This window comes from Littorina saxatilis, linkage group LG9 (assembly GCF_037325665.1).
Source record: "Littorina saxatilis isolate snail1 linkage group LG9, US_GU_Lsax_2.0, whole genome shotgun sequence".
Lineage (NCBI taxonomy): Eukaryota > Metazoa > Mollusca > Gastropoda > Littorinimorpha > Littorinidae > Littorina > Littorina saxatilis.
Window position 1 is genome coordinate 53892050 of NC_090253.1, and position 25379 is coordinate 53917428.

General features: G+C 39.4%; 2 protein-coding genes across 2 annotated transcripts in view; both read right to left on the minus strand.

The window, feature by feature from the left end:
• Window positions 1–74: 74 nt before the first annotated feature.
• Window positions 75–5747, minus strand: LOC138976457 (uncharacterized). Its single transcript, XM_070349307.1, has 3 exons — window positions 5556–5747; window positions 1467–1624; window positions 75–455 (listed from the first exon to the last, which is right to left on the minus strand). The coding sequence occupies exons 1-3, from the start codon at window positions 5692–5694 to the stop codon at window positions 330–332; spliced, it is 423 nt and encodes a 140-aa protein (XP_070205408.1). The 5' UTR covers window positions 5695–5747; the 3' UTR covers window positions 75–329.
• A 3944-nt stretch (window positions 5748–9691) lies between these two features.
• Window positions 9692–25379, minus strand: part of LOC138977265 (sulfotransferase 1B1-like) — a 16779-nt gene continuing 1091 nt past the window's right edge. The window contains exon 3 of the mRNA XM_070350171.1: window positions 9692–9721. Within this exon, the coding sequence (XP_070206272.1) occupies window positions 9692–9721 (30 nt within the window). The remainder of the gene's footprint in view (window positions 9722–25379) is intronic.

Genomic DNA, 25379 nt, shown 5'->3' on the forward strand with positions numbered 1-25379 from the left:
CACACACACACACACACACACACACACACACACACACACAAACACACACACACACACACACACACACAAACACATACTAAAGGCGAATTTTAATAACAAATTCCAAGAATACTTGTAATGACTTTTTTTTCAAGCGAACACGAGGTTTCAAACTTAGATCAAAAACTCTCAACTAACGGATGTCACTGGATATATTGTTAAATAATTGTTAAGAAAAAAAAACCTACAACTACATGTTTTTACGTCCAAAAATCAAAAGTTAACATTTAAACATAATCTGTAAACGGCAGTACTTTGTTGCACTATCAATACGTTCGTTCTCCAGTCCTCTACACAAGGTCAGCTTTGAACGTGTTCTTCGTTTCATCGCAGTTCTGGTTCGGGGTGGTGAAAGCCACCAGGACTGTTTCATCGGTGTCGGTCATGCAGAACACCGGTGCGCTGGCATCCGCAACCTGAAACAAGCACCCACAGCGTGACTCTCAAACATGGTGTTTATTTCTCAATGAATTACGTTATTGTTTTATTTGTGAGGTGTGGTATTTTCGAAAATGTAACCGTGCATGTAAAGTATCTCTCAAACCTGTTCTTTTTTTCTCTCTCTCTGAAACAGACATCAACAGCGTGTATTTATAAGCTGGTTTTCTTTTTTGTGAATTGTTAAGCCTAACAATGTGAATATCTCATTGAGCTAGTAAATCATCTCTCTATATCTAACCTGGTGTTTTTAATCTGTGAATGTTGAGGCCTCATGCACACGCACGCACGCACGTACGTACAATAATACACACAGACATACACACACACTCGCACACGCACACACACACACATACACACACGCACGCACGCACGCATACTCACACACACACACACACACACACACACACACACACACACACACACACATACATACACACACACACACACACGTATTATTCGGGACCGTAGTATCCGCATCTGCTCACACACACGCATGATTCTTATAAGATGTTAATAACTAACTCTGTTGTTAGCCATTATCACTTTTTTGTTTGTTTGTTTGTTTGCTTAACGCCCAGCCGACCACGAAGGGCCATATCAGGGCGGTGCTGCTTTGACATATAACGTGCGCCACACACAAGACAGAAGTCGCAGCACAGGCTTCATGTCTCACCCAGTCACATTATTCTGACACCGGACCAACCAGTCCTAGCACTAACCCCATAATGCCAGACGCCAGGCGGAGCAGCCACTAGATTGCCAATTTTAAAGTATTAGGTATGACCCGGCCGGGGTTCGAACCCACGACCTCCCGATCACGGGGCGGACGCCTTACCACTAGGCCAACCGTGCCGGTCCATTATCACTGTCATTTCTGGTTTCAGTATTGCCAGAGCACTGATAGCTAAATATACGCTTTGTTTTGTGTGTTGCATGCACTTGAAGTGACCACATAATGCAACAACCCACTATTCAAACTGACAAACCTGACAGTTGGCCCCATCACCAAGGGCGACGAAGCAGGTCTGGTCAGCGTCATTGGGTCGGTACGATTCCGGTGGAACTTGTTCACGGCACCGTGACAGACGTCCGTCCAGGTACACATCTACCTGTCTGGCACCCCCCAGCATCCCCACGCCCAGCTCTGCACAGTTTGACAAGGCGTGTTAATGCACTTAATACAAATATTTCTTACGTCTCCGCCAGCCCTACACAGTTTGACAAGGTGAGTAAACACTTTAAATACAGAGGTACCTTTCTTACCTCTCCACTAACCCTATATTATTAGTTATCGTTAGATTTGACTGTGATATCAACATTTATCAGTCTGAATGTCGAGAAAGCTGAAATCATATCAGATCGAGGCGTAAGCCGAGATCTGATATGATTCAGCCTTTCAAGACATTCAGACTGAAAATGTTGATATCACAGTCAAATCTAACGATAACGATTGTATCGCATTCGATTTCGGAACAGTAGGAGTCTTAAACCTACCTAAGAAGTCAGACAAACGCAAGGGAGGCTACTGCCTTGTATTAAATGTTGGAAATGTTGGGTTGTCTTTTCCTGCTTTCGTAACTTTGCTGCTCTTACTTTTATTTTTCAGTAACTGGTTCTTTTTCTCAGACGAAATAAGGCATTTATAATGAAAAAAGAACAAAAATATACGGTCGAAACAGATCACCAACAAAGGCTAACAAGTTCAGTGGAGCTGCCAGTTGGAAGGAACAGCGAAGAATGTCCCAGTTACTTCCTCAGTCGTACTCTTTTTGACTGTTCGATTTGGCAATTCTGAACGATGGCAGGAACTGAAGTGCGCCAGGCAGTATCAGCAAAGTCCTCTGGCTCATTTTTTTGTGCCCAAGAAAGCTTCCATGTATTTGTCGGTATCGGCGGACTGCATGATAATGTTATCGAAGCTCAGTCTCGCATACGACGCCTCCAAAATGGCGTCCTCCGACGGCGCTGTGACTGTGTGAACGATGCTGAAAGTTGTTCGGTTGATGTTGTATGGCTACGACTAAGAAAGGTGGACAATGGTTCATGCAGGTGCGAACTGTTTAAATCGGCTGAGGAAAATGAAAGTTTTACGCCCTCACGGCAAAGCCATTAGGGGCATGTTACATGGGAAAACCCGGCTTTGTATGAAAATAAAAAATAAAAATGCGGGGGGGGGGGGGGGGGGGGGGGTGTAGACAGCTGGCTGCCGGCTGCTAGAGGAGACCTGAAATGGGCTAGGGACCGGGTTGGGTCGTCTTGGGTCAGTGCTGAAATGGTTACTTTATTGGCTGTTGGCCGAACGGACACCCGGGCTTCATATTTTTGCATGCGTGTTTCCAAGGCCTGAGGCTTTCGCTGTGACCCTGGGATCTTTATCGTGCGCATGCGTGCACACGGGGGTGTTCGGACACCGAGGAGAGTCTGCACAAAGTTGACTCTGGGACACACATCCCGCGCCGAACTTGGGGGTTGAACCCACGCTGATAGTAATCGGCTGCTCATTTCCTGTCTTTTTGTGAGTGATGTGCGCTGAAACATGGCAAGAGATCTCACAGTTTTCTAAGTACTGCCACTACAGCCGCACTCGCCTAAACGAAACAAGCTTAAGCAAAAACTCTGATATCTGAAACCAAAATCAATTCCCCGCCAGACCCCCCTCTTTGTAAGACTATTTCTAATTCGGATAAGCCAAACTCTGTCAAAAAATAGCTAATTCAAAGTAACACGGACATCTCAAACGTGATTTTGACAGATAAGCCAAACTCTAAACACTGTCGGAGAGACATTTCTGTTCGCTTTTCCTTGAAAAACACGTCAGGAGGATAAACATATTTCGTCACGGCTATAATTATCATACGGAAACGAACACGTCTCCTGTTTTTGAGTATGCGGGGAAACGGATGACATGTGCCACATTGACCAAGAAATACACGTGTCACGTGATGCGACGTTGAAATCCTTGTGGTTGCCAGCATGTTGGAAACAATTGTTGCAGTGTTCAAACACGAGTGGCTCTCATACAAACCTCTTTTTCCAATCTAAGGAAGAGATCTTTGTGAAGAGCAAATCTACCTGAGGAATGTATGAGCTCATTTTGAGCGAGTAGTGAAGATCAAACCACAATAAACATGCAGAGAAACAAAACATTTGCCTACAATCTATGTTTACGGAGATTTGATCTTGATTTATGACCACAGAGACAAATTGTCTAATTTTGTTTCTTTTCTTTCTTTAATGGAGAGGGTTTCATTAAACATTACTTGGAATCCGCACAGAGAGAGACAGAGACAGAGACAGAGAGAGAAAGAGAGAGAAACATTCCAAGTGATTTTACAACTTAACCTGAAAAAACTCGCTTAAGCCGAACTGCAGGGTAATTTCTCGGGAAAGGTTTGGCTTATCCGAACTCGGATATGCACAAACTCGGATAAGCGAAACGATTTTTCATTCCCCGGGCGAGTTCGGCTTAAGCGTGTTTGACTGTACTGGTACTTTCAAGGTCAGCTTTGTTTATGGCTGTTCCAACTACCTCAGTCGGTAAGATTATAACATTATTTTCTACTACTTCTCTGTTAAAGCTGGGTGGGAAAAGTTTGATTTTATTCATTGCACAGCTTAATCTTTCTGATTCAATTACTTTTCTTTTATAAATTTGTGATTTTAAAAAAAGGGAGACATTTGTTTCCTTCAGGTGAGATTTTATTCTTCAAAATCAAAATTGATAAACTACTTCCTGCACGATATCAAATTCGCTGGGAACTTCCTGCGCGATGTCAATTGATATACAGTTCCTCGTTGACCAATGACAACAGCAGTTTTTGTCATGTTATCAGTAAAAATGCGATAAAGTTTGACAAGGTGTGTGAACGCATTAAATACAGAGGTACCTTTCTTACCTCTCCGCCAGCCCTACACAATTTGACAAGGTGAGTAAACGCGCTCAATACAGAGGTACCTTTCTTACGTCTCCGCCAGCCCTACATAGTTTGACAAGGTGTGTAAACGCACCCTACACAGTTTGACAAGGTGTGTTGAATTCGTTCGTTGAATTTGTGGTGCGCCACATTGGACACTGCAACTGAATAGACAGTGCGTCAGTACATATGTCGGTATTCTAAAACACCTGGATAAGACAACCAAAGTTCTATGCTATCGGGGCCAGCTCACTCACCAGACTTTCGTCCCATTGAAAAAATATGGTCGGTGCTCAAGAAAACGATGCAATACGCATGTTTCCGACCAACTGCATATCAAACAGGACTCCAATGTAGGAACAGGTGCTGGTTGCATGTCTTGAATTGACGCGGTGGTACATACAACAACTGTTTCCTTTCATTCCGTGGCGTCTGTGGATGGTGTTGAGTCAGAACAAACACCTGTGACGATTTTAAAGGCACAGTGCAGCTCACAGCCTTCGTTTTGCGTTTTTGTTGCACCTGAGTGCATTTACAGTTCAAAAATCCTCCTATGGTAGTAAAACAAACCCAAAACTACCCAACGACGACATCTGTGAAGCTCGACAGTTTCTTGTTCACGCGAGTGCATAAATTAACCTAGTTATTACGTGGTGTTTGGTCGGAGTTCGATTCAACTGAGTGATTCCGGCCTCCATTTTGTTTTACACAAACTCATGATGACGTCTGACATAGTTTGCTAGTGACGTGTCTTTTTGTGCATGATGTGGTGATCTACCTGATCTAAATTTAGATCCGAAAATAGGCCAAGACCAGCCGGGTCCGAGTACGAAATTAATTCGTAAAAAAATCGCAGTTCTTGACTCTTTGGGTGCAAGTCAATGAAACTTGGTAGTTATTCTAACGGATAGCTGCCTGAGGTATGACTAAAAGCCCCAGGGGCTCCGTGCACCTGGATTTGACAAGTTCAGTACCTTTAAAGGACGGTGAATTAAAGGTAAGTTTGATACTTGATTTTATTTGAACCGACCACGCCTCTCGACGCCATCTTGAAAAACATGTTCCTTTATTTGAACAGGGTCTGTATGATTCACTGATGTCACATATGGGTTAAAAAAAACAACAACAATAAAGACATCTTTATGTCTGAAAAACAACTACCTGCACTGCTGTTGCTGGTCCCGTAGCTGATGACGAAACAGTGGTTCCAGGTGATATGTTCTCTGATGTTCGATGTCGGCATGCAGCCCGAGCTGCGACATCCAATCCCCTCACCTGTGCTGTCCAGGTAACGCTGCATGATGGTCGGGAGTGACAGCGTCGTGATTCCAAGCGTTGCTGAATGACAGAAACATAAAGGTGTGGTAATGTGAATAGTAGTTGACAAACAGATTCCTGTTTTTTCGTCTTTGAGGTTTGCTGAAACAGCAACTCTGGATGGAAAGAAAACAATACGAAAGTGTACAAGGGTTACCTCACAGGAGGGTATAATACCTGATCCTTCTGTTTATCCGAAAGAAAACAATACGAAAGTGTACAAGGGTTACCTCACAGGAGGGTATAATACCTGATCCTTCTGTTTATCCGAAAGAAAACAATACGAAAGTGTACAAGGGTTACCTCACAGGAGGGTATAATACCTGATCCTTCTGTTTATCCGAAAGAAAGCAATGCGAAATTGTACAAGGGTTACCTCACAGGAGGGTATAATACCTGATCCTTCTGTTTATCCGAAAGAAAGCTATGCGAAATTGTACAAGGGTTACCTCACAGGAGGGTATAATACCTGATCCTTCTGTTTATCCGAAAGAAAGCAATACGAAAGTGTACAAGGGCAGGGGCGGATCAGTTGCTTTGTAAGGGGGGGGGGGGGGGGTGCACTTTGAATCGAAAGTGAATGTGATGGGCGCTTCGCGCCCGAATTTGCTACGGGGGGTGCGGGGTCATGCCCCCCCCGGAAAAATGTTTGGCCCAAAGAAGCAAAATGGTGCCATCTGGTGCCATTTGAACTTATAAATGGTCATAGAATCAGCTTTCCAATTTTTTTATTTTTTTTGCTGGAGGGGGGGGGTGCACCTGCACCCTGTGCACCCCCCCACCCCCCCCCCCCTCGTCCGCCCCTGAAGGGTTACCTCACAGGAGGGTGTAATACCTGATCCTTCTGTTTATCCGAAATAAAGCTATACGAAATTGTACAAGGGTAACCTCACAGGAGGGTATACTACCTTATCCTTCTGTTTATCCGAAAGAAAGCAAAACGAAAGTGTACAAGGGTTACCTCACAGGAGGGTATAATACCTGGTCCTTCTGTTTATCCGAAAGAAAGCAATACGAAATTGTACAAGGGTTACCTCACAGGAGGGTATAATACCTTATCCTTCTGTTTATCCGAAAGAAAGCAAAACGAAAGTGTACAAGGGTTACCTCACAGGAGGGTATAATACCTGATCCTTCTGTTTATCCGAAAGAAAGCAATACGAAATTGTACAAGGGTTACCTCACAGGAGGGTATACTACCTTATCCTTCTGTTTATCCGAAAGAAAGCAATACGAAATTGTACAAGGGTTACCTCAGAGGACGGTATAATACCTTTTCCTTTTGTTTATCCTACAAAAAAGGCAGCACTGCGCTGGAGTCTCTTCAAAGGGTGTTATAGTGTCGTCATCTATAACTTACATACACAAATATGTGACTCTCAACCACGGAATGAGTCGCATGTCATCTCGCGCGGTTCTGCGCCAGGCTTAATATAAGTCCGGGGGGTGTCTGGTAACAGTGTGGTAACCTTGGTCACAGGCTTATAACTCGAAAAGTTTTCGCTCTTTTCTAAAACGGTTTTCACTACTGGATAGAGCATAAAAAACTCTTTAGGAAAATGTAACAAGTCGTGTAAGGCGAAAATACAATATTTAGTCAAGTAGCTGTCGAACTCACAGAATGAAACTGAACGCAACGCAACGCAGCAAGACCGTATACTCGTAGCATCGTCACTCCACCGCCCGTGGCAAAGGCAGTGCACGTGGAATGGACAAGAAGAGCGGGGTATTCGTTGCGCTGAGAAGGATAGCACGCTTTTCTGTACCTCTCTTCGTTTTAACTTTCTGAGCGTGTTTTTAATCCAAACATATCATATCTATATATTTTTGGAATCAGGAACCGACAAGGAATAAGATGAAAGTGTTTTTAAATTGATTTCGGGGAAAAAAATTGATAATAATTTTTATATATTTAATTTTCAGAGCTTGTTTTTAATCCGAATATAACATATTTATATGTTTTTGGAATCGGCAAGTGATGGAGAATAAGATAAACGTAAATTTGGATCGTTTTATAAATTTTTATTTTTTTTTACAATTTTCAGATTTTTAATGACCAAATTTTTAAGCCACCAAGCTGAAATGCAATACCGAACCCCGGGCTTCGTCGAAGAGTACTTGACGAAAATTTCAACCAATTTGGTTGAAAAATGAGGGCGTGACAGTGCCGCCTCAACTTTCACGAAAAGCCGGATATGACGTCATCAAAGACATTTATCAAAAAAATGAAAAAAACGTTCGGGGATTTCATACCCAGGAACTCTCATGTCAAATTTCATAAAGATCGGTCCAGTAGTTTAGTCTGAATCGCTCTACACACACACACACACACAGACACACATACACCATACCCTCGTTTCGATTCCCCCTCGATGTTAAAATATTTAGTCAAAACTTGACTAAATATAAAAATATGAAAATCATGCAAAGGTGACATGCGACTCATTCCGTGGTGGAAGGTCACATATGACCTTTATCCAAGCGGAGCGCGGGCGGAGCCCGCGCGTAGCGAGGTAGTTTTTTTTTTCATCTCCCAGCACTGAAAATTTTTTTGCCAAGTGGTGTCTGTCTGGACATTGTTCTAGAATTCATCTTTTAGCACAATATTAGCGACACTGTTTGGACAATTCTATTAAAATTAGGCGTACAAACTGATTTTGTTTCGGGGAATCCTCTCAGAGGATCAGAATTTTCATATAATATCATCGGAAGCTGTTACAACGGGAAAATGTGAAACTTTTGTCACTTTTTAACATGGAATTTCATCTTTGAGCGTTTCAAGCGGACTTTAATAAAATAGTTATTTGCGAATTAAGCAGCGGAAGACACTCACCGGTTCAACATGTGTATGGTCATTAAACCTCAAAACATTTCAGTAAGTGGTTTAGACAAACACCTCCGCCATGTGAGGGTGACTGGTTTGTAGCTGAAGAGTTTTTTTCTAAAGTGTGTTCTAAATACAAATGACGTACTGGTAATGATGTAATGAGTTGTTCTAATCTTGTTCTTGGAACTCTTGCTGTTCCAAGCTTGTTCTTAGCAAGTCTTGGTGACGAGAACAAAGACTATCAATGAAATCTTTAGAAATAACCTCTGACAACGACGACGATGACGACGACGACGACGATAACAACAACAACAACAAATGACATCGACGACGACGACAACAACAACAACAACAACAACAATAACAACAACAACAACAACAACAAAAACAACAACACGAGAACAACAACAATCACGACAACGAACATGACAACAACAACACCAACAACTACGACGACAACTACAACGACTGGGTTATGATGACATCACCAATGATTTATCAAATGTTCAGTGTCAAGGCTGTTAAAAAATCGTTAAATCCTATTTCTTCACTGATTCTTATGAAATTTTAAAGGTAGGTTTGTTGTCCCCAACTTATTTTCACTCCATACTTTTCCAGAAGAAAAACAATAATTTTGGCAGTTAAAAACCGTTAAATTTCAATTCTTCACCGATATTTATGAAATTTTGTGGGTAGGTTCGTTGTCCCCAACTGATTTTCACTCTATACTTTTCCAGAAGAAAGACATAATTTTGGCAGTTAAAAAACGTTAAATTTCAATTCTTCACCTATCTTTATGAAATTTAGTGGGTGGGTCCGTTGTCCCAAACTGAATTTTAAGACATACTTTTCCAGACAAAAAACCTTATTTTTGGCAGTTAAAAACCGTTAAATCTCAATTCTTCATCGATATTTATGAAATTTTGTGGGTAGGTTCGTTGTCCCCAACTGATTTTCACTCCATACTTTTCCAGAAGAAAAACATAATTTTGGCAGTTAAAAACCGTTAAATTCCATTTCCTTACCGATCTTTGTGAAATTTTGTGAACATGTCCGTTGTACTTTAAAACTGAATCTCATGACCCACATGTCAAGAAAAAACCCATACATGTCGGCAGTTAAAAACAGTTAAATGGCATTTCTTCACCAATCTTTATGAAAGATTGTGGGTCGATCCGTTGTCCTGTAATGAATTTCATAGAATATATGTCATCACTATTCACCTCTAATAATCAGATAATCTTGGTTCACAGTGAATCTCTTTACGTCCAATAAACTTTTAATCTTGGTGCACAGTGAAACTCGTGGCATGAGATGTTGGACGACACTTCATGCTGTACTCCAATTGTAACATTTTAAGAGACTGTCAGGGCGCCGAGACTATTTGACAATATTGTTCCATGACGTAAATGATGTCATCGTGTTTGCTCATAATGACGTAATACTGCACATTGGTTCGAAGATCCACAGGAATTATTCCAAAAAGCAGCTGCAGCATGGAGGCGTCAACGGCAACATCCACGTTATGGAAGTATGAAAACACGTAGAGAAAGGGAGAATGTACGTTCTGGCTCACCGATTCCGACAGACCCTAAATATTAACGCAAAATAGGCTTCTGGACTAAACTTTTACTAAAATGAAACATGCGACAAAATCAGAAAAATACTGCATAAATCCATACAAAAAAAATACAGTAAAGTAAGGTTGTTTTGAACCAATGCCGGGTCTGTCGGAATCAGTAACCCAGAACGTACATTCTCCCTTTCTCTCTGTGCAACGCTAAATTTAGTTTCCATTGAAATATTAACTAGTTGCAGCCAGCGTGCGTATTGATCCAATCTGCCCGTTCGTCGGTAAGCCATAACTACCGTATTGATCTGGTAAAAACAAACAGCAAGCCTGTCTTCTATATTCCTCCAATGGCAAGACAAGATTAAATCATGTGTTGGCAACAGTTACGTCACTTCCGCCCACCACTGTCTGTTGATAACAACCCGATCTAGTTTGTGTTGTTAGCAACCAGGCAGACCTGTCTCGCCATTTCGTATTGCGGTGCTGTTCTGTGAGGACGTGTATGTGTTTCAGTGAAAAAAGTGCTTAATTTAACAAGGTGAATGTCGCAGAATTAGAGAAAGAGCTTCTTGAATCGCAAAATGTTCATCAAGAATTGTTAGATTATTCTAGGCGGTCAACAACTTTAATTCTACCTGACATGGAACAAGCTTGTAATGTCCCACTACCAGCGCCAACACCATCAGAATTTTGGACAGAAGAAGAACAGCATGTACTAGAAGAGAATAGAAAATATTTTGAGCAGATGGCCTTAATAGCAGTTAAGGCTAAAACAGAAGGATTAATGAGACTGCCCAAAAAACCAAAAAGGAAGATAGAAGATTTGTTCAAAGAAAAAGACGGAAAGAAAAAGAGAGTAGAACCAACAACGCCAAATGATTTACATCACTATCTCGTTTCAAACCAAGCAGATGTTAGCCATGCTATATCCACAGAAGCTTTCACAAATGCTTATTTTGCTCAAGCAGAAAATGAAAAAGATATTGTGGAAAGACTGCAAAAAGGGATGAGAAATCTCAAAAGACAGGACGCACAACAAATCTTAATTTACATTCAGTTTGGACAGTTTTTGATTATGTGCAAACAATGGCAGGAGAAGCAAAGAAAAGAAGGGAGAATGAAAGAAACGTGGGCTGACTGGTTGAAAGCAAAAACTGGCTATTCCGATGTTCATGCGCGTAGACTACGCGCCGTTGCTAGATCGCTTTATGCATTTCCGCGATTTACCACTGTTGGTTTGCCAATCAGTTTTATCATGGGCAAACTTAAACAAATCGAAGAGATGCTCCAGATCGAAGAGTACAGAGAGTACTGGTCAGAAACGCCGCATATTCCTGTCACATCAGAGCTCCAACAGTCCCAGTCTTAGACTTACAGTGCTTGTTTGTGCGCAACAACAGAAGTATCACACTGCGCCTGCACTGTTAGACAAGTGTTTAAATATAGTAACGATCATGCATGTACGGTTTCAAAAATAGTAATGACGTGATTCTAAATATAGTAACGATCATGCATGTACGGTTTCAAAAATAGTAATGACGTGATTCTAAATATAGTAACGATCATGCATGTACGGTTTCAAAAATAGTAATGACGTGATTCTAAATATAGTAACGATCATGCATGTACGGTTTGCTGCGCCTGCCCTGCTTTGGCTGTCTTCTTAATCATCCTGCTTCAACACCCTGCTTCAGCTGTGTTATTGGTTTTGCTTCACTCTGTTTCAACGCTTCGCTTCACTACGCTTCACTACGCTTCACTACGCTTCAATATTTAGGCTGCCTTCGGGCGGCCGCCGAGTGTTAACTTATTCAATTGACTTGTTTATTTTATTCAAGCTTTTGATAAGTGTACTTGGTGGCTGCTTTGAAACTCAACAAAGCCTACTAACTCCCCTTTCACAAACACTTCCCAAACGCAAGCAACGTCCTCTCCCCCGCTGCAGTCAAAACAAAGCTGTCATAGCGGGTTTTCCCGATTGACAAAAATTCTTATTACACACTCAGACTATTTGGAGTCGCGTTTGTTCTCCAGTGTCCAATTGCATAAGAATATTCTGGTGATGAATAAACGCGCTTTGTGTCATTAGCATCTAAAGATTTCTTGTTTACAATAGTTGTGTTGATCTGATGAAGCGCGGAACTGATCTTAGGGTTGTCATGGTGAAACACTCGCTTCTGAAACAGTGCTTCCTTGTAGTTATCATGCGATATGCTCGACTTTACAACCTGTTTGCTTACACCCTTTGCTTTTTTAACCACCCCTTTCTCACTTGCAACACTGTACATCTTTGCACGCAATCCAACATACTCCTTAATTATCTTCCCATTCATTTCATCTTTCATCTTTCCAATAACCTTCTTGTTAACATTTGAGTGCAATGGTGATTCTTTAGGGTAGTCGCAAGTGTCATAAAAAGAATCTTTTCCTTTTACTGCAGGACTTTCAGCTTCTAGATCTTTGTAAATGTCATCCGCTGGAATGTCAAGTAAGAATGAATCTGTGTCTGTGTAAAGTACTCTCGATTTGGGATATCTTGGTTTCAAATAATCATACAAAAACTCAAGCATCAACAGTTTTGACAACTCTAGCACAGTAAAGCCTATGAATACTGGTTTGTCAAGCTTGACTACAAGTTTTTTCATTAAGATACCATACAGCTGTTCATGAAAGTATTTAAAGTCTTGATACTGTGGTTTGGATGTCAGCTTGATGGCCTCATTTTCTCTTGTAACAAGTCTAACATCCTTTCTCTTGTGTGGGTTTTCCATTGTCTTACCAAAGCAACTGTTGTTCATCAGTTTAAAAAAGTCTTTCTCTGATGCATCAGCGGCTTTGGTTCTCAGTTCTGTGTTTTTCATAATGTAAGGTTTCATAAACTGTTCTTGATCAAATAAAATTATACGATGAACAGCCTTCAAAATTAATCCATGTCTAATGTAAAACTGTAACAGTCTGTAGTGACACACATACTTCTTTTTGTGAAACAGATTGGGCACCAGCTTTGGAGGTTCTCTTGGGTTTACTTTTAACCTCTCAGCCGCTAAAGGATAATCATTATGTAGATCATGAAGTGATAGTGGATAGTCTAAGTCAACTTCCAGTATCCATCCCTTTCGACTGTCTGGGCCTGCTTTTAATATTGTCATCACAACACATTGTGAAAATGGTCCTGAATAGATCTTAAAGTTCCGAAGTGGAAGCGTCTGACACATTGCCCAACCATACAAATTGTTTGCATCTAGATACATGATGTAATTAGAAGGTTTCATAGGATCAAAGTCGTCCAAGTATTTGTTGTTGGCTTTGCAGTAATTGTGTGAAGCCATACTGATTCCTCCACGTAGTCCATTTTCAATCATCTGAAGTGTAGGAAGATCTGATAGCAAGTCAATCTTTACTCCTGTAAATCTAAGAAATGCATCCCAGCTCATGCCTGGTGCAGATATGTAATGTGAAGGATCTAGATTGTAGTGCTTCATACATGTTCTTCTGTAATTCTCAAATATATCTGCAAGTAAACAAACATCAGCCAACAAATATTGATCATGATAATCACCCATTGTATTACATCCTAATTTATTCCATGCAGTCTTAGCGTGTTCATAGTCTTCGTCACTTATACCTTTACCCTTCAGCCGTGAGAAGTAAGCATCCTTTGGTGGTAACTCATCTTCATCAAACCTCTCCCACGAATCCATGTATTCATATGGATAGACTCCCTTTCTAACTAAGTCACTGTCAAAGTACTTACATGTGATTGGGAAAGCAGTTAGTGATGAAGATAAAGACTCAAGTGTTCCCATCAGATGTTGAGCAGAATCGTAGAAGTGTAAACTATTCAGAGTAAAGGCCATGTACTTTTCTGAAGACTGCGCAATGCATCTTGCTTTGTATTCATCAGTTACTGCCTGCATGATCAGATGTGAATCATAACCGCGCAAGTTATGGAAGAAGATTGGAAGCTTCCAAGTCTTAGGATCAAACTTTAATTGTAGATTACATTTGCTGTGTGCTGCTCCTCGGAACTGCCCACTTACATGATCATGATCTCTTACTATTGGATTGTCTATGTTTGGTGTTAGACTTTGTTCGCATATCCAACACTGTGTGGTAGAGTTAAACTGTTCTTGGTCTTCAGGTTTCATAACAATGTCTGAAAGATTCAGTTGTTTGGAGCAGTCATTTCGCACTTGGTTCATTTGCTGTAAGAAGTTCTTTGCTGCATTAGGTCCTCTGTACAATTGCGGTTTAGAATGTTTACCATCTGAACTAACAACAATAAATGCATATGAACAGACTTGATGATTACTTAGAGTTACTGTTTTAGGTAGGTCTTTTGGTAAAGGTCCTTCATATGGCACAATGATAGATTCAAAGTCAGCATAAACAACATAAGGACTTTTCTGTAGTTTGCATACATTCTTAAAATACACTTTGCTGTCTGGCGGTGGTGTTGTTAACTTCACAACCGCATCATCAACGCTCTTACAATGTTGCTTGTGTATAAGTGCTGCATGAATTGATGGAATACGCAAGAGACATCGCCTACAAAAGTCTTGTTTACTATTGTGATTGCTTGTGCTCGCCATCAGTCTACTCATTGTACGAATCAAAGTGTAATGATATTTTACACCATCAGTCATTAGTAACATGTCAACATGGTTAGTATCACAATCACCAATCGTTGGTGAGTTCTTTGATATTCTGACTGGTTTCAGTTCATCTTCCTCATCCCACGTGTAAACATTTACGGTGATGGGTTTGTTTTGCTGTTCAAATTTGTCAATGCTTGTAATGCTGACAGGAAATTCAATACCAGTAAAGTTTAGTTTATTTCTGTATGCATGATAGTTAGACACTCTTTCTGCATTTTTCTTTACACTGTACAGTCTTGCCAGAACACACCACATAAAACATTTGTCATCATCATTCTTTATGTTCAGCACAGCACGTTTTTTGACAAGAGCAGGAGGTAAAGGTATGTAACTTCTACCTCTGATGGGGGCAAATTTACTTAGCTTCAATTCTATTTTTAGAATTTCACCTTCTGACCATCCGGATCCTTTCATCTTTGCATCCTCTGCAGCTTGCTCAAACCGTTTCATCATTTCATCTGCCCAGTTTCCATTCAATTCTGCCATAGAATTAAGTGCTAGTTGTCTGGTTGAAACATGAACTTCTAGCACCTCATCACTGATTGTTTTGTATTTTATTAAACTGACTATCTGCACTTTTACTGGAGGTTCAATCAACAAATTGTTTGGAATTTGTTCAATGGCGTCTTGCACACTGGACTGCACATTTTGAGGATCCGTTACTTGTAATTCAACGGTGTCAAATACTGTCGATAAAGATTCTAATACAGAGTCTTCCATCGCTGTGAGTTTGATTTTATAACTCAAAATAAAAATATAAATCAAAAAAATGAAGTTGCTTAGAATTCTTTCTCAGAGCTTCCATTTTTGTTAACACTATAAAATCTGAAATAAAAAATCATTTAACATTTGTACCACGTGGAACTAATTGTAATTCCTCTTTTACAAAGGCTCTTTGCGGTGCTGGTTCTCTCAAGTAATATATAGGTGGATTTGTCTCTACTACTCTCTTGATTTCATGAATGTCAATACTCCAGATTGGATCCGTTGCACGCTTCCTGCTGTCACCCTCAGCTTCACCGGGTGCATATAAATATCTGACTTTCTGATTGAAAGGTAGTAATGCCACTGGTGTTGTTGACTTTGGAGCAACAGGTATTGTTTTCTGTTTGATTGCATCAACTGGTCTTAACCCTGTAGCTTTAAATACCTCCAGATTCATTGCTCTAAGTACTGATGGTAATCTTTTGACCCATTCAGTGTTACGCAATTTACTTTCTGTGTCCAAAAATTCCTGATGGTACTGATATGAAAACAGTTTTTCTGCCAACTGTTTGTTAAAGCTCTCAACAATAGCCTGTGACCTGTGGTTTCCTGGAATACCTCTCTTCACTGTAACATGATGTTTTAACAGAAGCTGGTTGACAGCTCCTTTAAACTCCTTACCATCATCGCACTGAATCATTCTGGGATACTTTAGTGGTCCACGTCTGTAAATTTCTTGCAGGGCAACAGCTGTAGCTATAGCACTTTTCTCTGTCAACGGTTCAGCATCTTTGTATCTTGTTGCAACATCAACTACAGTCAGTGCATACTTATATTTCTTCCTTCTGACTGTGTCATGCGGTAAATACAGCAGGTCTATTTGATGAGTGTCATTCGGTTTAATGTTAACAAAGTGTGGTCGTGTAATTTTTCTTGGTGCAGGTAAATAGATCTGCCAAACTGCCTGCTTTGACAACCATTTCTTTGCTATATCTTGAGAAACACCTGCTGCGTCACTGAGCTTGTCAATAGCAGTTCTTCCTTTCCAGTATCCTTTTGGGGAATAATATATTTTAGATAACAAAGCATCACTCATGGTTTTTTAAATGACAGAATATTAAGATTTGACAGCACGCGCAATAAAGTAAACAACAGCCATACCAATAACAATGAAAACAATCTCGCCCACCTTCTGCTCTTCTGAAGGCTGATAAAAGTCACCCAGTTTTGGAGGAGCACTTGTCTTCATTTTCTTTCCAGTTACAAGATAGTATTCTTGAATGGCTGCATCAACATTGGCAAAGGTTTTGTTTGCATGTCCTTGCTGCCTGAGTTTATCATTCATAAAGTCTAACTGCGCAATTCGTTTCTTCTCGTATTCATCCTGTGCTTTCGCCAGTTGTTCCATGGCTTTGTTGTGCCTTTCCCTCTCTTCACCATTTTGCAGTTTAGAAAACAAATAGTTGCTGCCAGAAAATGCAAGCGCATTTACAATCGCACCTCCCACCATCATAACCAAGCTAGCCATTTTATTGTCTTACATGTTTATATTTTCTGGAATAATTCCTTGCTTCACCAGGAAGTCTTTTGTTGCAAAGGAAGCTGTCACAACACCAATTAGTTTAGCACCGTCTTCGAAGTCTAACTTTCCCAAGTCGGCTGGTTTCATTCTGAGGAGACTTTTACCCAGCATTGTGTAACCTACACTCAAGCCTCCAATCACTGCAGCGTGATAAACTAGATTAACTATTGTCTTTTCAGAACTCATTTTTATGTTATCAAAATTAAAATATTAAAATTATTCCATATGAAATGAATCCACTGCAGGTACTACTGTGGGCTTTTTTATTGTTTGTACTGCTTTGTTTGTTGGTTTTGGTGTTTCTGATTTTGGTGTTTCTGACACTTTATATTTGCCTTGCCAAAGTTTGTAAAGCAAGTATCCACCTCCTCCAACAACAGCTGCTACAGCTACTTTTCTGTATGATAGAAATGAAGATTTTAATTCTTGATCAGTTTGTGTGACCTTAGTCACTTCAGGAATGTTTGGTGTCTGCTCAACCTCAGACATAATGTTCTGCTTTGCCTTTTGATTTAACTTTTTTTGTCTGTTCCATTCGGCTAGTTTTTTTCCTGCTTCTACTCTACCAGGTTTCTTTGTCACTGTGTTCACTTCTGGTATTTTCGTCTGCTCCACTGTCTGCTTCAACTGATCTGTCATCTTTTTTATTCTGAAAATTAATGTGTTTGAAAGTAATTAATCCAGCAACAAATGGTACTAATAAAGCACCAAATCGATAATACAGGCCACAGGCAAGAGATTCGAGGGACTTGGAAACAACAGGGTCATGAGTTAGATCATGTGTTAAGTCTTCCTCCGAGTCGAGAGGTGTAAAATGTCCAAAAATCTTTGTGTACAAACCTATAACAGTCTGTCCAATACTTCTAACCATCTTAGAACCAAGCACTGATTCATACCGTCCATGATACTTTTCTATATCTTCTGAGGAAAGATGTTGTACTTCTTCCACAGTTAACTGCCGCCCAAGGTAGTGTTTTGTTTTTCCACAAACAGCAAGTGAATACAATCTTTCTTTTTTATCAGGTATAGTCCTACTGTCACAGATTTCAATATCTGTAGAAGTCTGCATCAGCAATTCATCACAGTTCATTTTATTTTGATGCAGAATAAAATAAAAATCTAGTAATTAAACTTGAGTAAGAACTTGGGTAGGAACTTAACAAGAACTTAGGTAGGAACTTGAGTAAGAACTTAGGTAGGAACTTAACAAGAACTTGAGTAAAAACTTAACAAGAACTTAGTAAGAACTTGACAAGAACTTAGGTAGGAACTTGAGTAAGAACTTAGGTAGGAACTTAACAAGAACTTAACAAGAACTTGAGTAAGAACTTAGTAAGAACTTGAGTAAGAACTTGACAAGAACTTGAGTAAGAAATTGACAAGAACTTGGTAAGAACTTGAGTAAGAACTTGACAAGAACTTAGCAAGGATTTCTACAAACATACATACTGAACTGGTTGATCAGTTTTTAAAACCAGTTTCGAGTGCTTAGAAGATTTCAGATTATTCTTTATTCTTTCTCTCTCCTGTTTGTTTTCAATGACATCATTTTCTCGAAGGCACTCTTCAAAACTGTCACGGTCCTTTGAATAGAACAATGTTATTGTTTTGAGTTGCTCTCTAAAGTCTTTCAGAACTGCATTGTATTTTTGTGTTAATATCCAAACTGATATTAATGCATGTCGTCCACTGAATGCAAGCTTTGCTAGTGCACTTTTCTTTCTAACAATGTCACGTTCTGCTGCACAGTCATCAATAATAAACAGTGTTGGCGTGTTCTGAAAAAGATCGAAATAATGCTCCAAGCAAACATTTAGACGATCAGAAGGATTTACAATAAATATATTTTGATCAGACCATATGAATTTTCTCTCCTTGTATGTTCTGTTATGCTTTATGGTTGGACAGAATATGACTATGTGTTCAAAGTGATTTATGTAAACAGTCTGTAATAAATCCAAAACATATCTTGTTTTGCCGCAACCTGTTGCCCCACAAATCAAAGAACAGTGTGGATCTTTTGGAAGAAAATCTAGATACTTCATTTTAACACGTTCAATAAACAATATCCTGTAATCTGCTTTCAGAGATGTTTAACTGCGCATCTGACACAACAAACACGTAGATCTTAACTGATTTACTACTACTCCCTACTTCCTTTTCAATTTGTATTGTGATTCCTTCTGATCCGTTTTCAATTCGCCTTCCACTTCCATGCAGTTTGTTGTCGTCAGTTGTTCTGAGATCCAGCCATAACGCATATTTATTTGTCAAGAAATCTTCTACGCCAACACCGTGTAAATGTAGATCTTTAGCCACAAGATCAGATGTTGGGTCTTTCAATCTTCCTCCAGTAAAGTACTTTCTTGCTTCATCATAGTGTTGGTATGGCAGCATGCCAGATGCAAATATTTGGTTTGGCTGCCCTTCAATTGTGCAATATACTCTATTGATTAGTGGATTGTAAAACTTTTCTATTTGCCTTTCATATGAATCTTTTGGTTCCTCAAACAACATAAGTATTCCCTTCATTGACCTAGCTGGTGTATTCAAGTTAATGTTCCAGATTGGATCAGCCTGGCTTTTTGAAAGTGTACTGTGATTCAACACTCTTTCATAATAGATAGGCAGCTTAGAACTGTACTGATTTTCTATAAGTCTAGCCAGTTCAGGATGGTTTACAACATCAAACTCTAAAGAAATTCCAGACACCTTATACTTTGCTTCCGGGTCTTGTGAAAGCATAACACGATCATAACTATTGAAAGTCAGGTCGTATGACAGCCTGTCACGCAATGCTCCTTGATAGAAGGGAGGATGTGAATTTATGAGTTCAAAGTCAAGTGGAATACAAAATTTGTTTCCAAAAGCAACATTGACAGCGTTATCTTTTTTGTTGTCAGCTTTATCTCCTGCTCCTATTCTAACTTTTATCCCATTGTCTGACTGAATCCCTTGAAACACTCTGTTTTTCTTTTCATTGTCAGTCAACCAATTATCTGCGTAAACTAAAAATACATCTGCATTATTCAATGACATCACTTCCCGCCCTTCCAGTTTGACAGTAATCTTCCTCACAATTGCTCTTCCTACATTATAAGCCAAAGTCCTATTTTCATCTGAGCCAGATTCTAATTCTAATTTGAATGATAGTCTTACAGTGCCTGGTACAATAACATCGTTCTTACCTAGATTAGGAAACCTAACAGTAAGTATTTCATTCTGATCAATAGTAGAAGGATTATTTGTGACTATAACTGTTTGCCTTATTCCTTTTACCCCGAGAGGTTCTTTCAGCCTTCTGTAAGGATCAAGAACAGAACCGAACGATTGTGCCATCTTTTTTTATTTTCAAAATAAAAAATAAGTTACAAATGGCAGAAGGTGGATTTGAAGATTTATTTGAGCCAGCGGACGACATGAGCGAAGCAATCCCTTTGGTTCCCTACCATCATTCACTGCATTATGAGGTGGCACGACATGAACTTCTGGAAGGTAAAGTTAGAGATTTCTACAAAAGTTTAGGAGAAGAACCTGATGTTTTAGATCCAAACCAGTTCAAAATGGAAGCAAATCATTTATATACAACTAGCGATAAAGGAGAAAAAGTCCAACTTACATATAAATCTAATCCTGCTAAGTTTCTATCAAAAGTTTCACTAAAACAAAAACTTACTGCTAATCGACTTAGGCAATTAGATATTGTGCCTAGCACACGGTCATCATCTTCCCATGTTGTTTCCTTACTTCAACAAGCAGAACTAGGACTACCAACTGCTACTCAAATAGAATCTGTTCCATTGCAAGATCTTAATAAACTTGCAGAAGAGGCTGATCAACTTATACAAGAGATAGAGACTTCTTTTTCTGAGGAAACTTCACTGAAGACTCCACATGAACTATTACCTATGAGAGAAATAGAAGCCCTTAATCAATCACTACAAACCATCAGAGGTGAAATAGCAAATAATCTGTCAAAACTAGGTCAGCTGGATGAAGATATAAACAAAGAGAAACAAAAACTTGCTGATGCTGATGATTTGAACCTAGAACAAGAAGTAAAAAACAGAATTTCTAAGCGTTTAAAAGATTTGCAGGAGGAGAAAGCCATAAGGTTAGAAGTTCTAAGTAACAATAGAGAACAACTGAGAACACAGGTCAGCAGAATAAAAAATACAATTCAAAGAATCCTTTACGAAGACACAACTCTTGCTGAAAGAATTAGAACGCTTTTCAGAGAGCAGGGAATCACAATAGCTAGTATACTAACTGCGTTAGGATTTGCAATAAGCACATTAGTGTTAACACTCACAGGTGGCACTGTCACACCTCCACCTCCACCTTCACCTTCATCTCCATCTGATCCGGGATGGGTAAAGAAACAACTCAAACACATTGCAGAACTATTAAAGAAACTAGCAGCAAAAGCTTTGGATGCACTTCCAGGAATCATTGGTTCAATTGTTAGCTGGCTGTTATCTTTTGCAGGTAAAGTTGTTGGTTTCATGGCTGAACATCTCTGGACTCTAATAGTTTTAATTGCAGGTGTTCTGCTAACGAGAATAAAGCAAAAGTAAGCCTACACCCACTCCACCAATTACTAGAGCAGTCTTCTGCGATTCATGATCATCACTAATACTAACAGCTTGATCATCACTAGTGACAGAATGATCTTCACCTGCAGCGTGATCTTCACTTGTCACGCTTTGTTTCTGTTCATTGTGATATGGCTGTAACATCGTTCTGATTTCTGAATTCAGTTCTTCACCCTTTCCAAGCGGCTGGGTGTCACTAGCAATAATGATTTCATTGTTATAATTTGTTATTGTTCCAATCTGCAGCTGGAGATCAGAAGGTAACATGTAAAGGCCGTTACCAACAGCAAAGTCAACTTTTGATCTTGCATAACGGAGAGAGTCTTGATACCTTTTGATGCTGGAAGGCAGATCAACTGCAGAGTTTATGACATCTTCTAAATTTGATAACAACTGTTTCTGTGCACCAAACCCTGTGCTTGTTCTCATTATGTTTGATCGTGTCTGTGCCTGCGAGCCTAGCAAGCACCACGCATATGTTCGGATAGATTCATTGATCCTTTCAACACCTGATCCAGTGAAACCTTTGCCGGTGTCTAATATAAAAGTAGTCCATGCATTGTGGTGCTGTTGTTCTATTGATCCTAACTGTACCTGCACATTTGAAGAAAAAGATGTATGACCTGGCCAGTAATCAAAATTATACCTCCTGTGGACACCCCATAAATATAGTGTTCCCATGCCATGGTTTTTGTCTTGCTTTTGCCTAAAGTCGGTCTTAAAATCTATATTGAATTCATTGCAGAGACGCTCATACACTTTCATGTTTATCCTATTGTTGAATGGGTTCCAGCTCTTTTCATGCGGCATTGGTGCCTGAAGTTCAGACAAGATTCTCCTGCACTGATAGTAAACGTGAAATGTGTACACACACTTTGTCAGTAAGTTTGAATTATTCATGTGGTCTGCATAGGACACTCCACATCCCGTGGTTGCACAGAATATTGCAAAGTTTAACTGATTCTGATAGAACTGAATTGGGTGAGAGTTCCACATCTTTGGAACACTATCATTTTTGATTGGGGGATTTAGGTAAGAATGGAATGGGTCAGGCACTTTAACGCGAATGGATTCTGTTTCTGTTACAGCAAAGTCCAACTCATGGAAAGAAATAGTCTTTGGATTGTAATATGGTCCAGTTTTGTATTTAACATCTTTGTTGAATTTATACTGACTCATTTTTGTTGTTGAATAAAAAATGTTTATCACACTAACAAATGTGAAGACTAGTGTGCCAGTTAAACTTGCAAACCCTATCAACAATCAAAATGGAGGAATGAAAGTTGCACTGCATGAAATTATGTACAAGGTTACTTGGTATAATATCAGTAAAAAAAAGGCTAACAACTGGGTTAGAATTAATGGTAAAACACATTCTGTAGAAGATGGTTACTATGACTTCTGCACTTTAGAGAAAGAATTGTTTGCTCCAGTAGGTATTACAGCGAGTTTAAATCATGCAAGTCTCATTGCTACTCTTACTATGCCCAAAACTAGAGAAGTAAACGTTGAGTTTCCAACCAAACTCCTTGATATGCTTGGAATTACAAATTTATACAAGGGAACACGTCCCATTGACATGGATGTTAACAGTGTACTGTTTGTTCACATGAGAGAGCTTAACACATCCTATAATCTGTTTAATGATCAGCGTTCTGATCTGCTTAGGATTCTTCCACCGAGTGATGCCTCTTTTTGTAAAATGCACGTGCCAACATTTAAGACACTTCAGTTCAAGGACTTGGAGGAAGGGTGTCATGAATTCCTACACATTGATCTGAAAAATCAAAGTGGACAACCAGTTGATTGTTTGTTTAACATTACATTGGAAATAGTTCCATAAAATATTGAGTATTAAAATGTCGAGTGGACCTACAATAGCTTATCCTGTTGCATGTTCAACTATAGAGTTGAAAGATTTAGCAGACGCTATCGACTTTGAGAGCAATGCTGAAGTTGGTGCAGTGTATGCATTCGAGTTTACAGACACTGGTCATTACAAGAGAAAGGAAATCGACGATGAAAAGAAACCAAGATTTCTCAAACTAGGCCAAATCCGTGATGTTAATGTACCTGATCCAATTGTCGATGACATATACTACATGTGGAAACATCAGAATAAAAAATGGGTACTTAGTCCTGTTATAAAAAAGATTGACTGGGAAATGAAGTTTGAATTTGTGAGTCCATACACTCTTGTTGGAAAAGACGACACATTCCGTAAGTCAATCAATGCTAAACCACTAATTGTTAGCCTTGTTCCTGCGATTAACAGCAGGGGAGAAGTTGCAGTTAAACCTTTCCATAAGAACAACTATCTCATTCACAGAAAACAAAGTGTTGAAAAGGACGCTGACACCATTGTCGATTTTATACCCAAGCTTCCAATAGGGCAGAATGCAACTATGATATTTGATATAGTTGTCAGGAAAAGGGAAGAAACCACAAACACTGTTCTAATGAGAGGAATAAATCTCAACTGGAGACCATTAAATGTTGAAGAAGTCAGAGTATTTATTGCTGTTCAAAAGGATTCTAACACAATAAAAAAACAGACGTCAAACCAAAATGTTGTTGTTAACGCAGATATAAATAATTTAACAGAAATAAGAAGTATTAATCTTACTTATCTTGATTTGATTGCTTTCTACTATACAGATAAGGTGTTAAGCAATGAACAGCTTCAAAGCTTAGCAGAAACACTGGCCAGTGAGAATTAAGATAAATATTTTATATTTTGCATTAAAAAGATGACTAGCAGTGTGAAGCTTTATCCTAATATTGATGAAAGTGCAGCAGAAAGTCAACAATTCAGACTGGCACACATTAGTAATATACAAAAACAACTAGAAGATGAATTAGAAAAATATTCTCGCGCTAGACGTAAGTACTCAACAACTTACAACAGCCTTTCTAATGCCAGCACTGGTTCTACTATCCTTGCATCAGCTGCAGGTGTAACGGGAACAATTCTGTTAGCTACCGGAGTAGGGACTCCAGTTTCTCTAATCCTAGGTGGTGTGGCAGCAGCAGTTGGTGGTTTATCATTTATAGCATCAGCTATAATGAAAAAAATTGTGAAAAAGCTTGAAAAACACGAATCCATTTCCACTCTTGCATCATCAAAATTGTCTAGCCTAAAACTGTCTATCAGTAAAGCACTTGAAGATTCAAAAGTTTCTGACGAAGAATTCAAACAGATACAAACAGACTTTGATGACTACAAAAGTAAGAAAGCAAGTATTCAAACAAAAACACGAGCTGAATATAACAAGCCACTCGATATAGAAGATCTGAAAAAGCAGTTTTTAAAAAAGGGGATTCAAATAGGACGGGAAGAAAAAGTAAAAATAGAATCACTTGTAAAGAGTTAACTATTCGTTTAGACAGTCACATTGCATGTATCAGATATAATTCTAACAGTGAAAGAACATATGAAGTAAAGTTTGTAAATGAGAGAGCGTATTGAGCTTAAGAATGTTGTATAAGAGAAAGGGAGAATGTACGTTCTGGGTTACTGATTCCGACAGACCCGGCATTGGTTCAAAACAACCTTACTTTACTGTATTTTTTTTGTATGGATTTATGCAGTATTTTTCTGATTTTGTCGCATGTTTCATTTTAGTAAAAGTTTAGTCCAGAAGCCTATTTTGCGTTAATATTTAGGGTCTGTCGGAATCGGTGAGCCAGAACGTACATTCTCCCTTTCTCTCACGTCATCGATGACA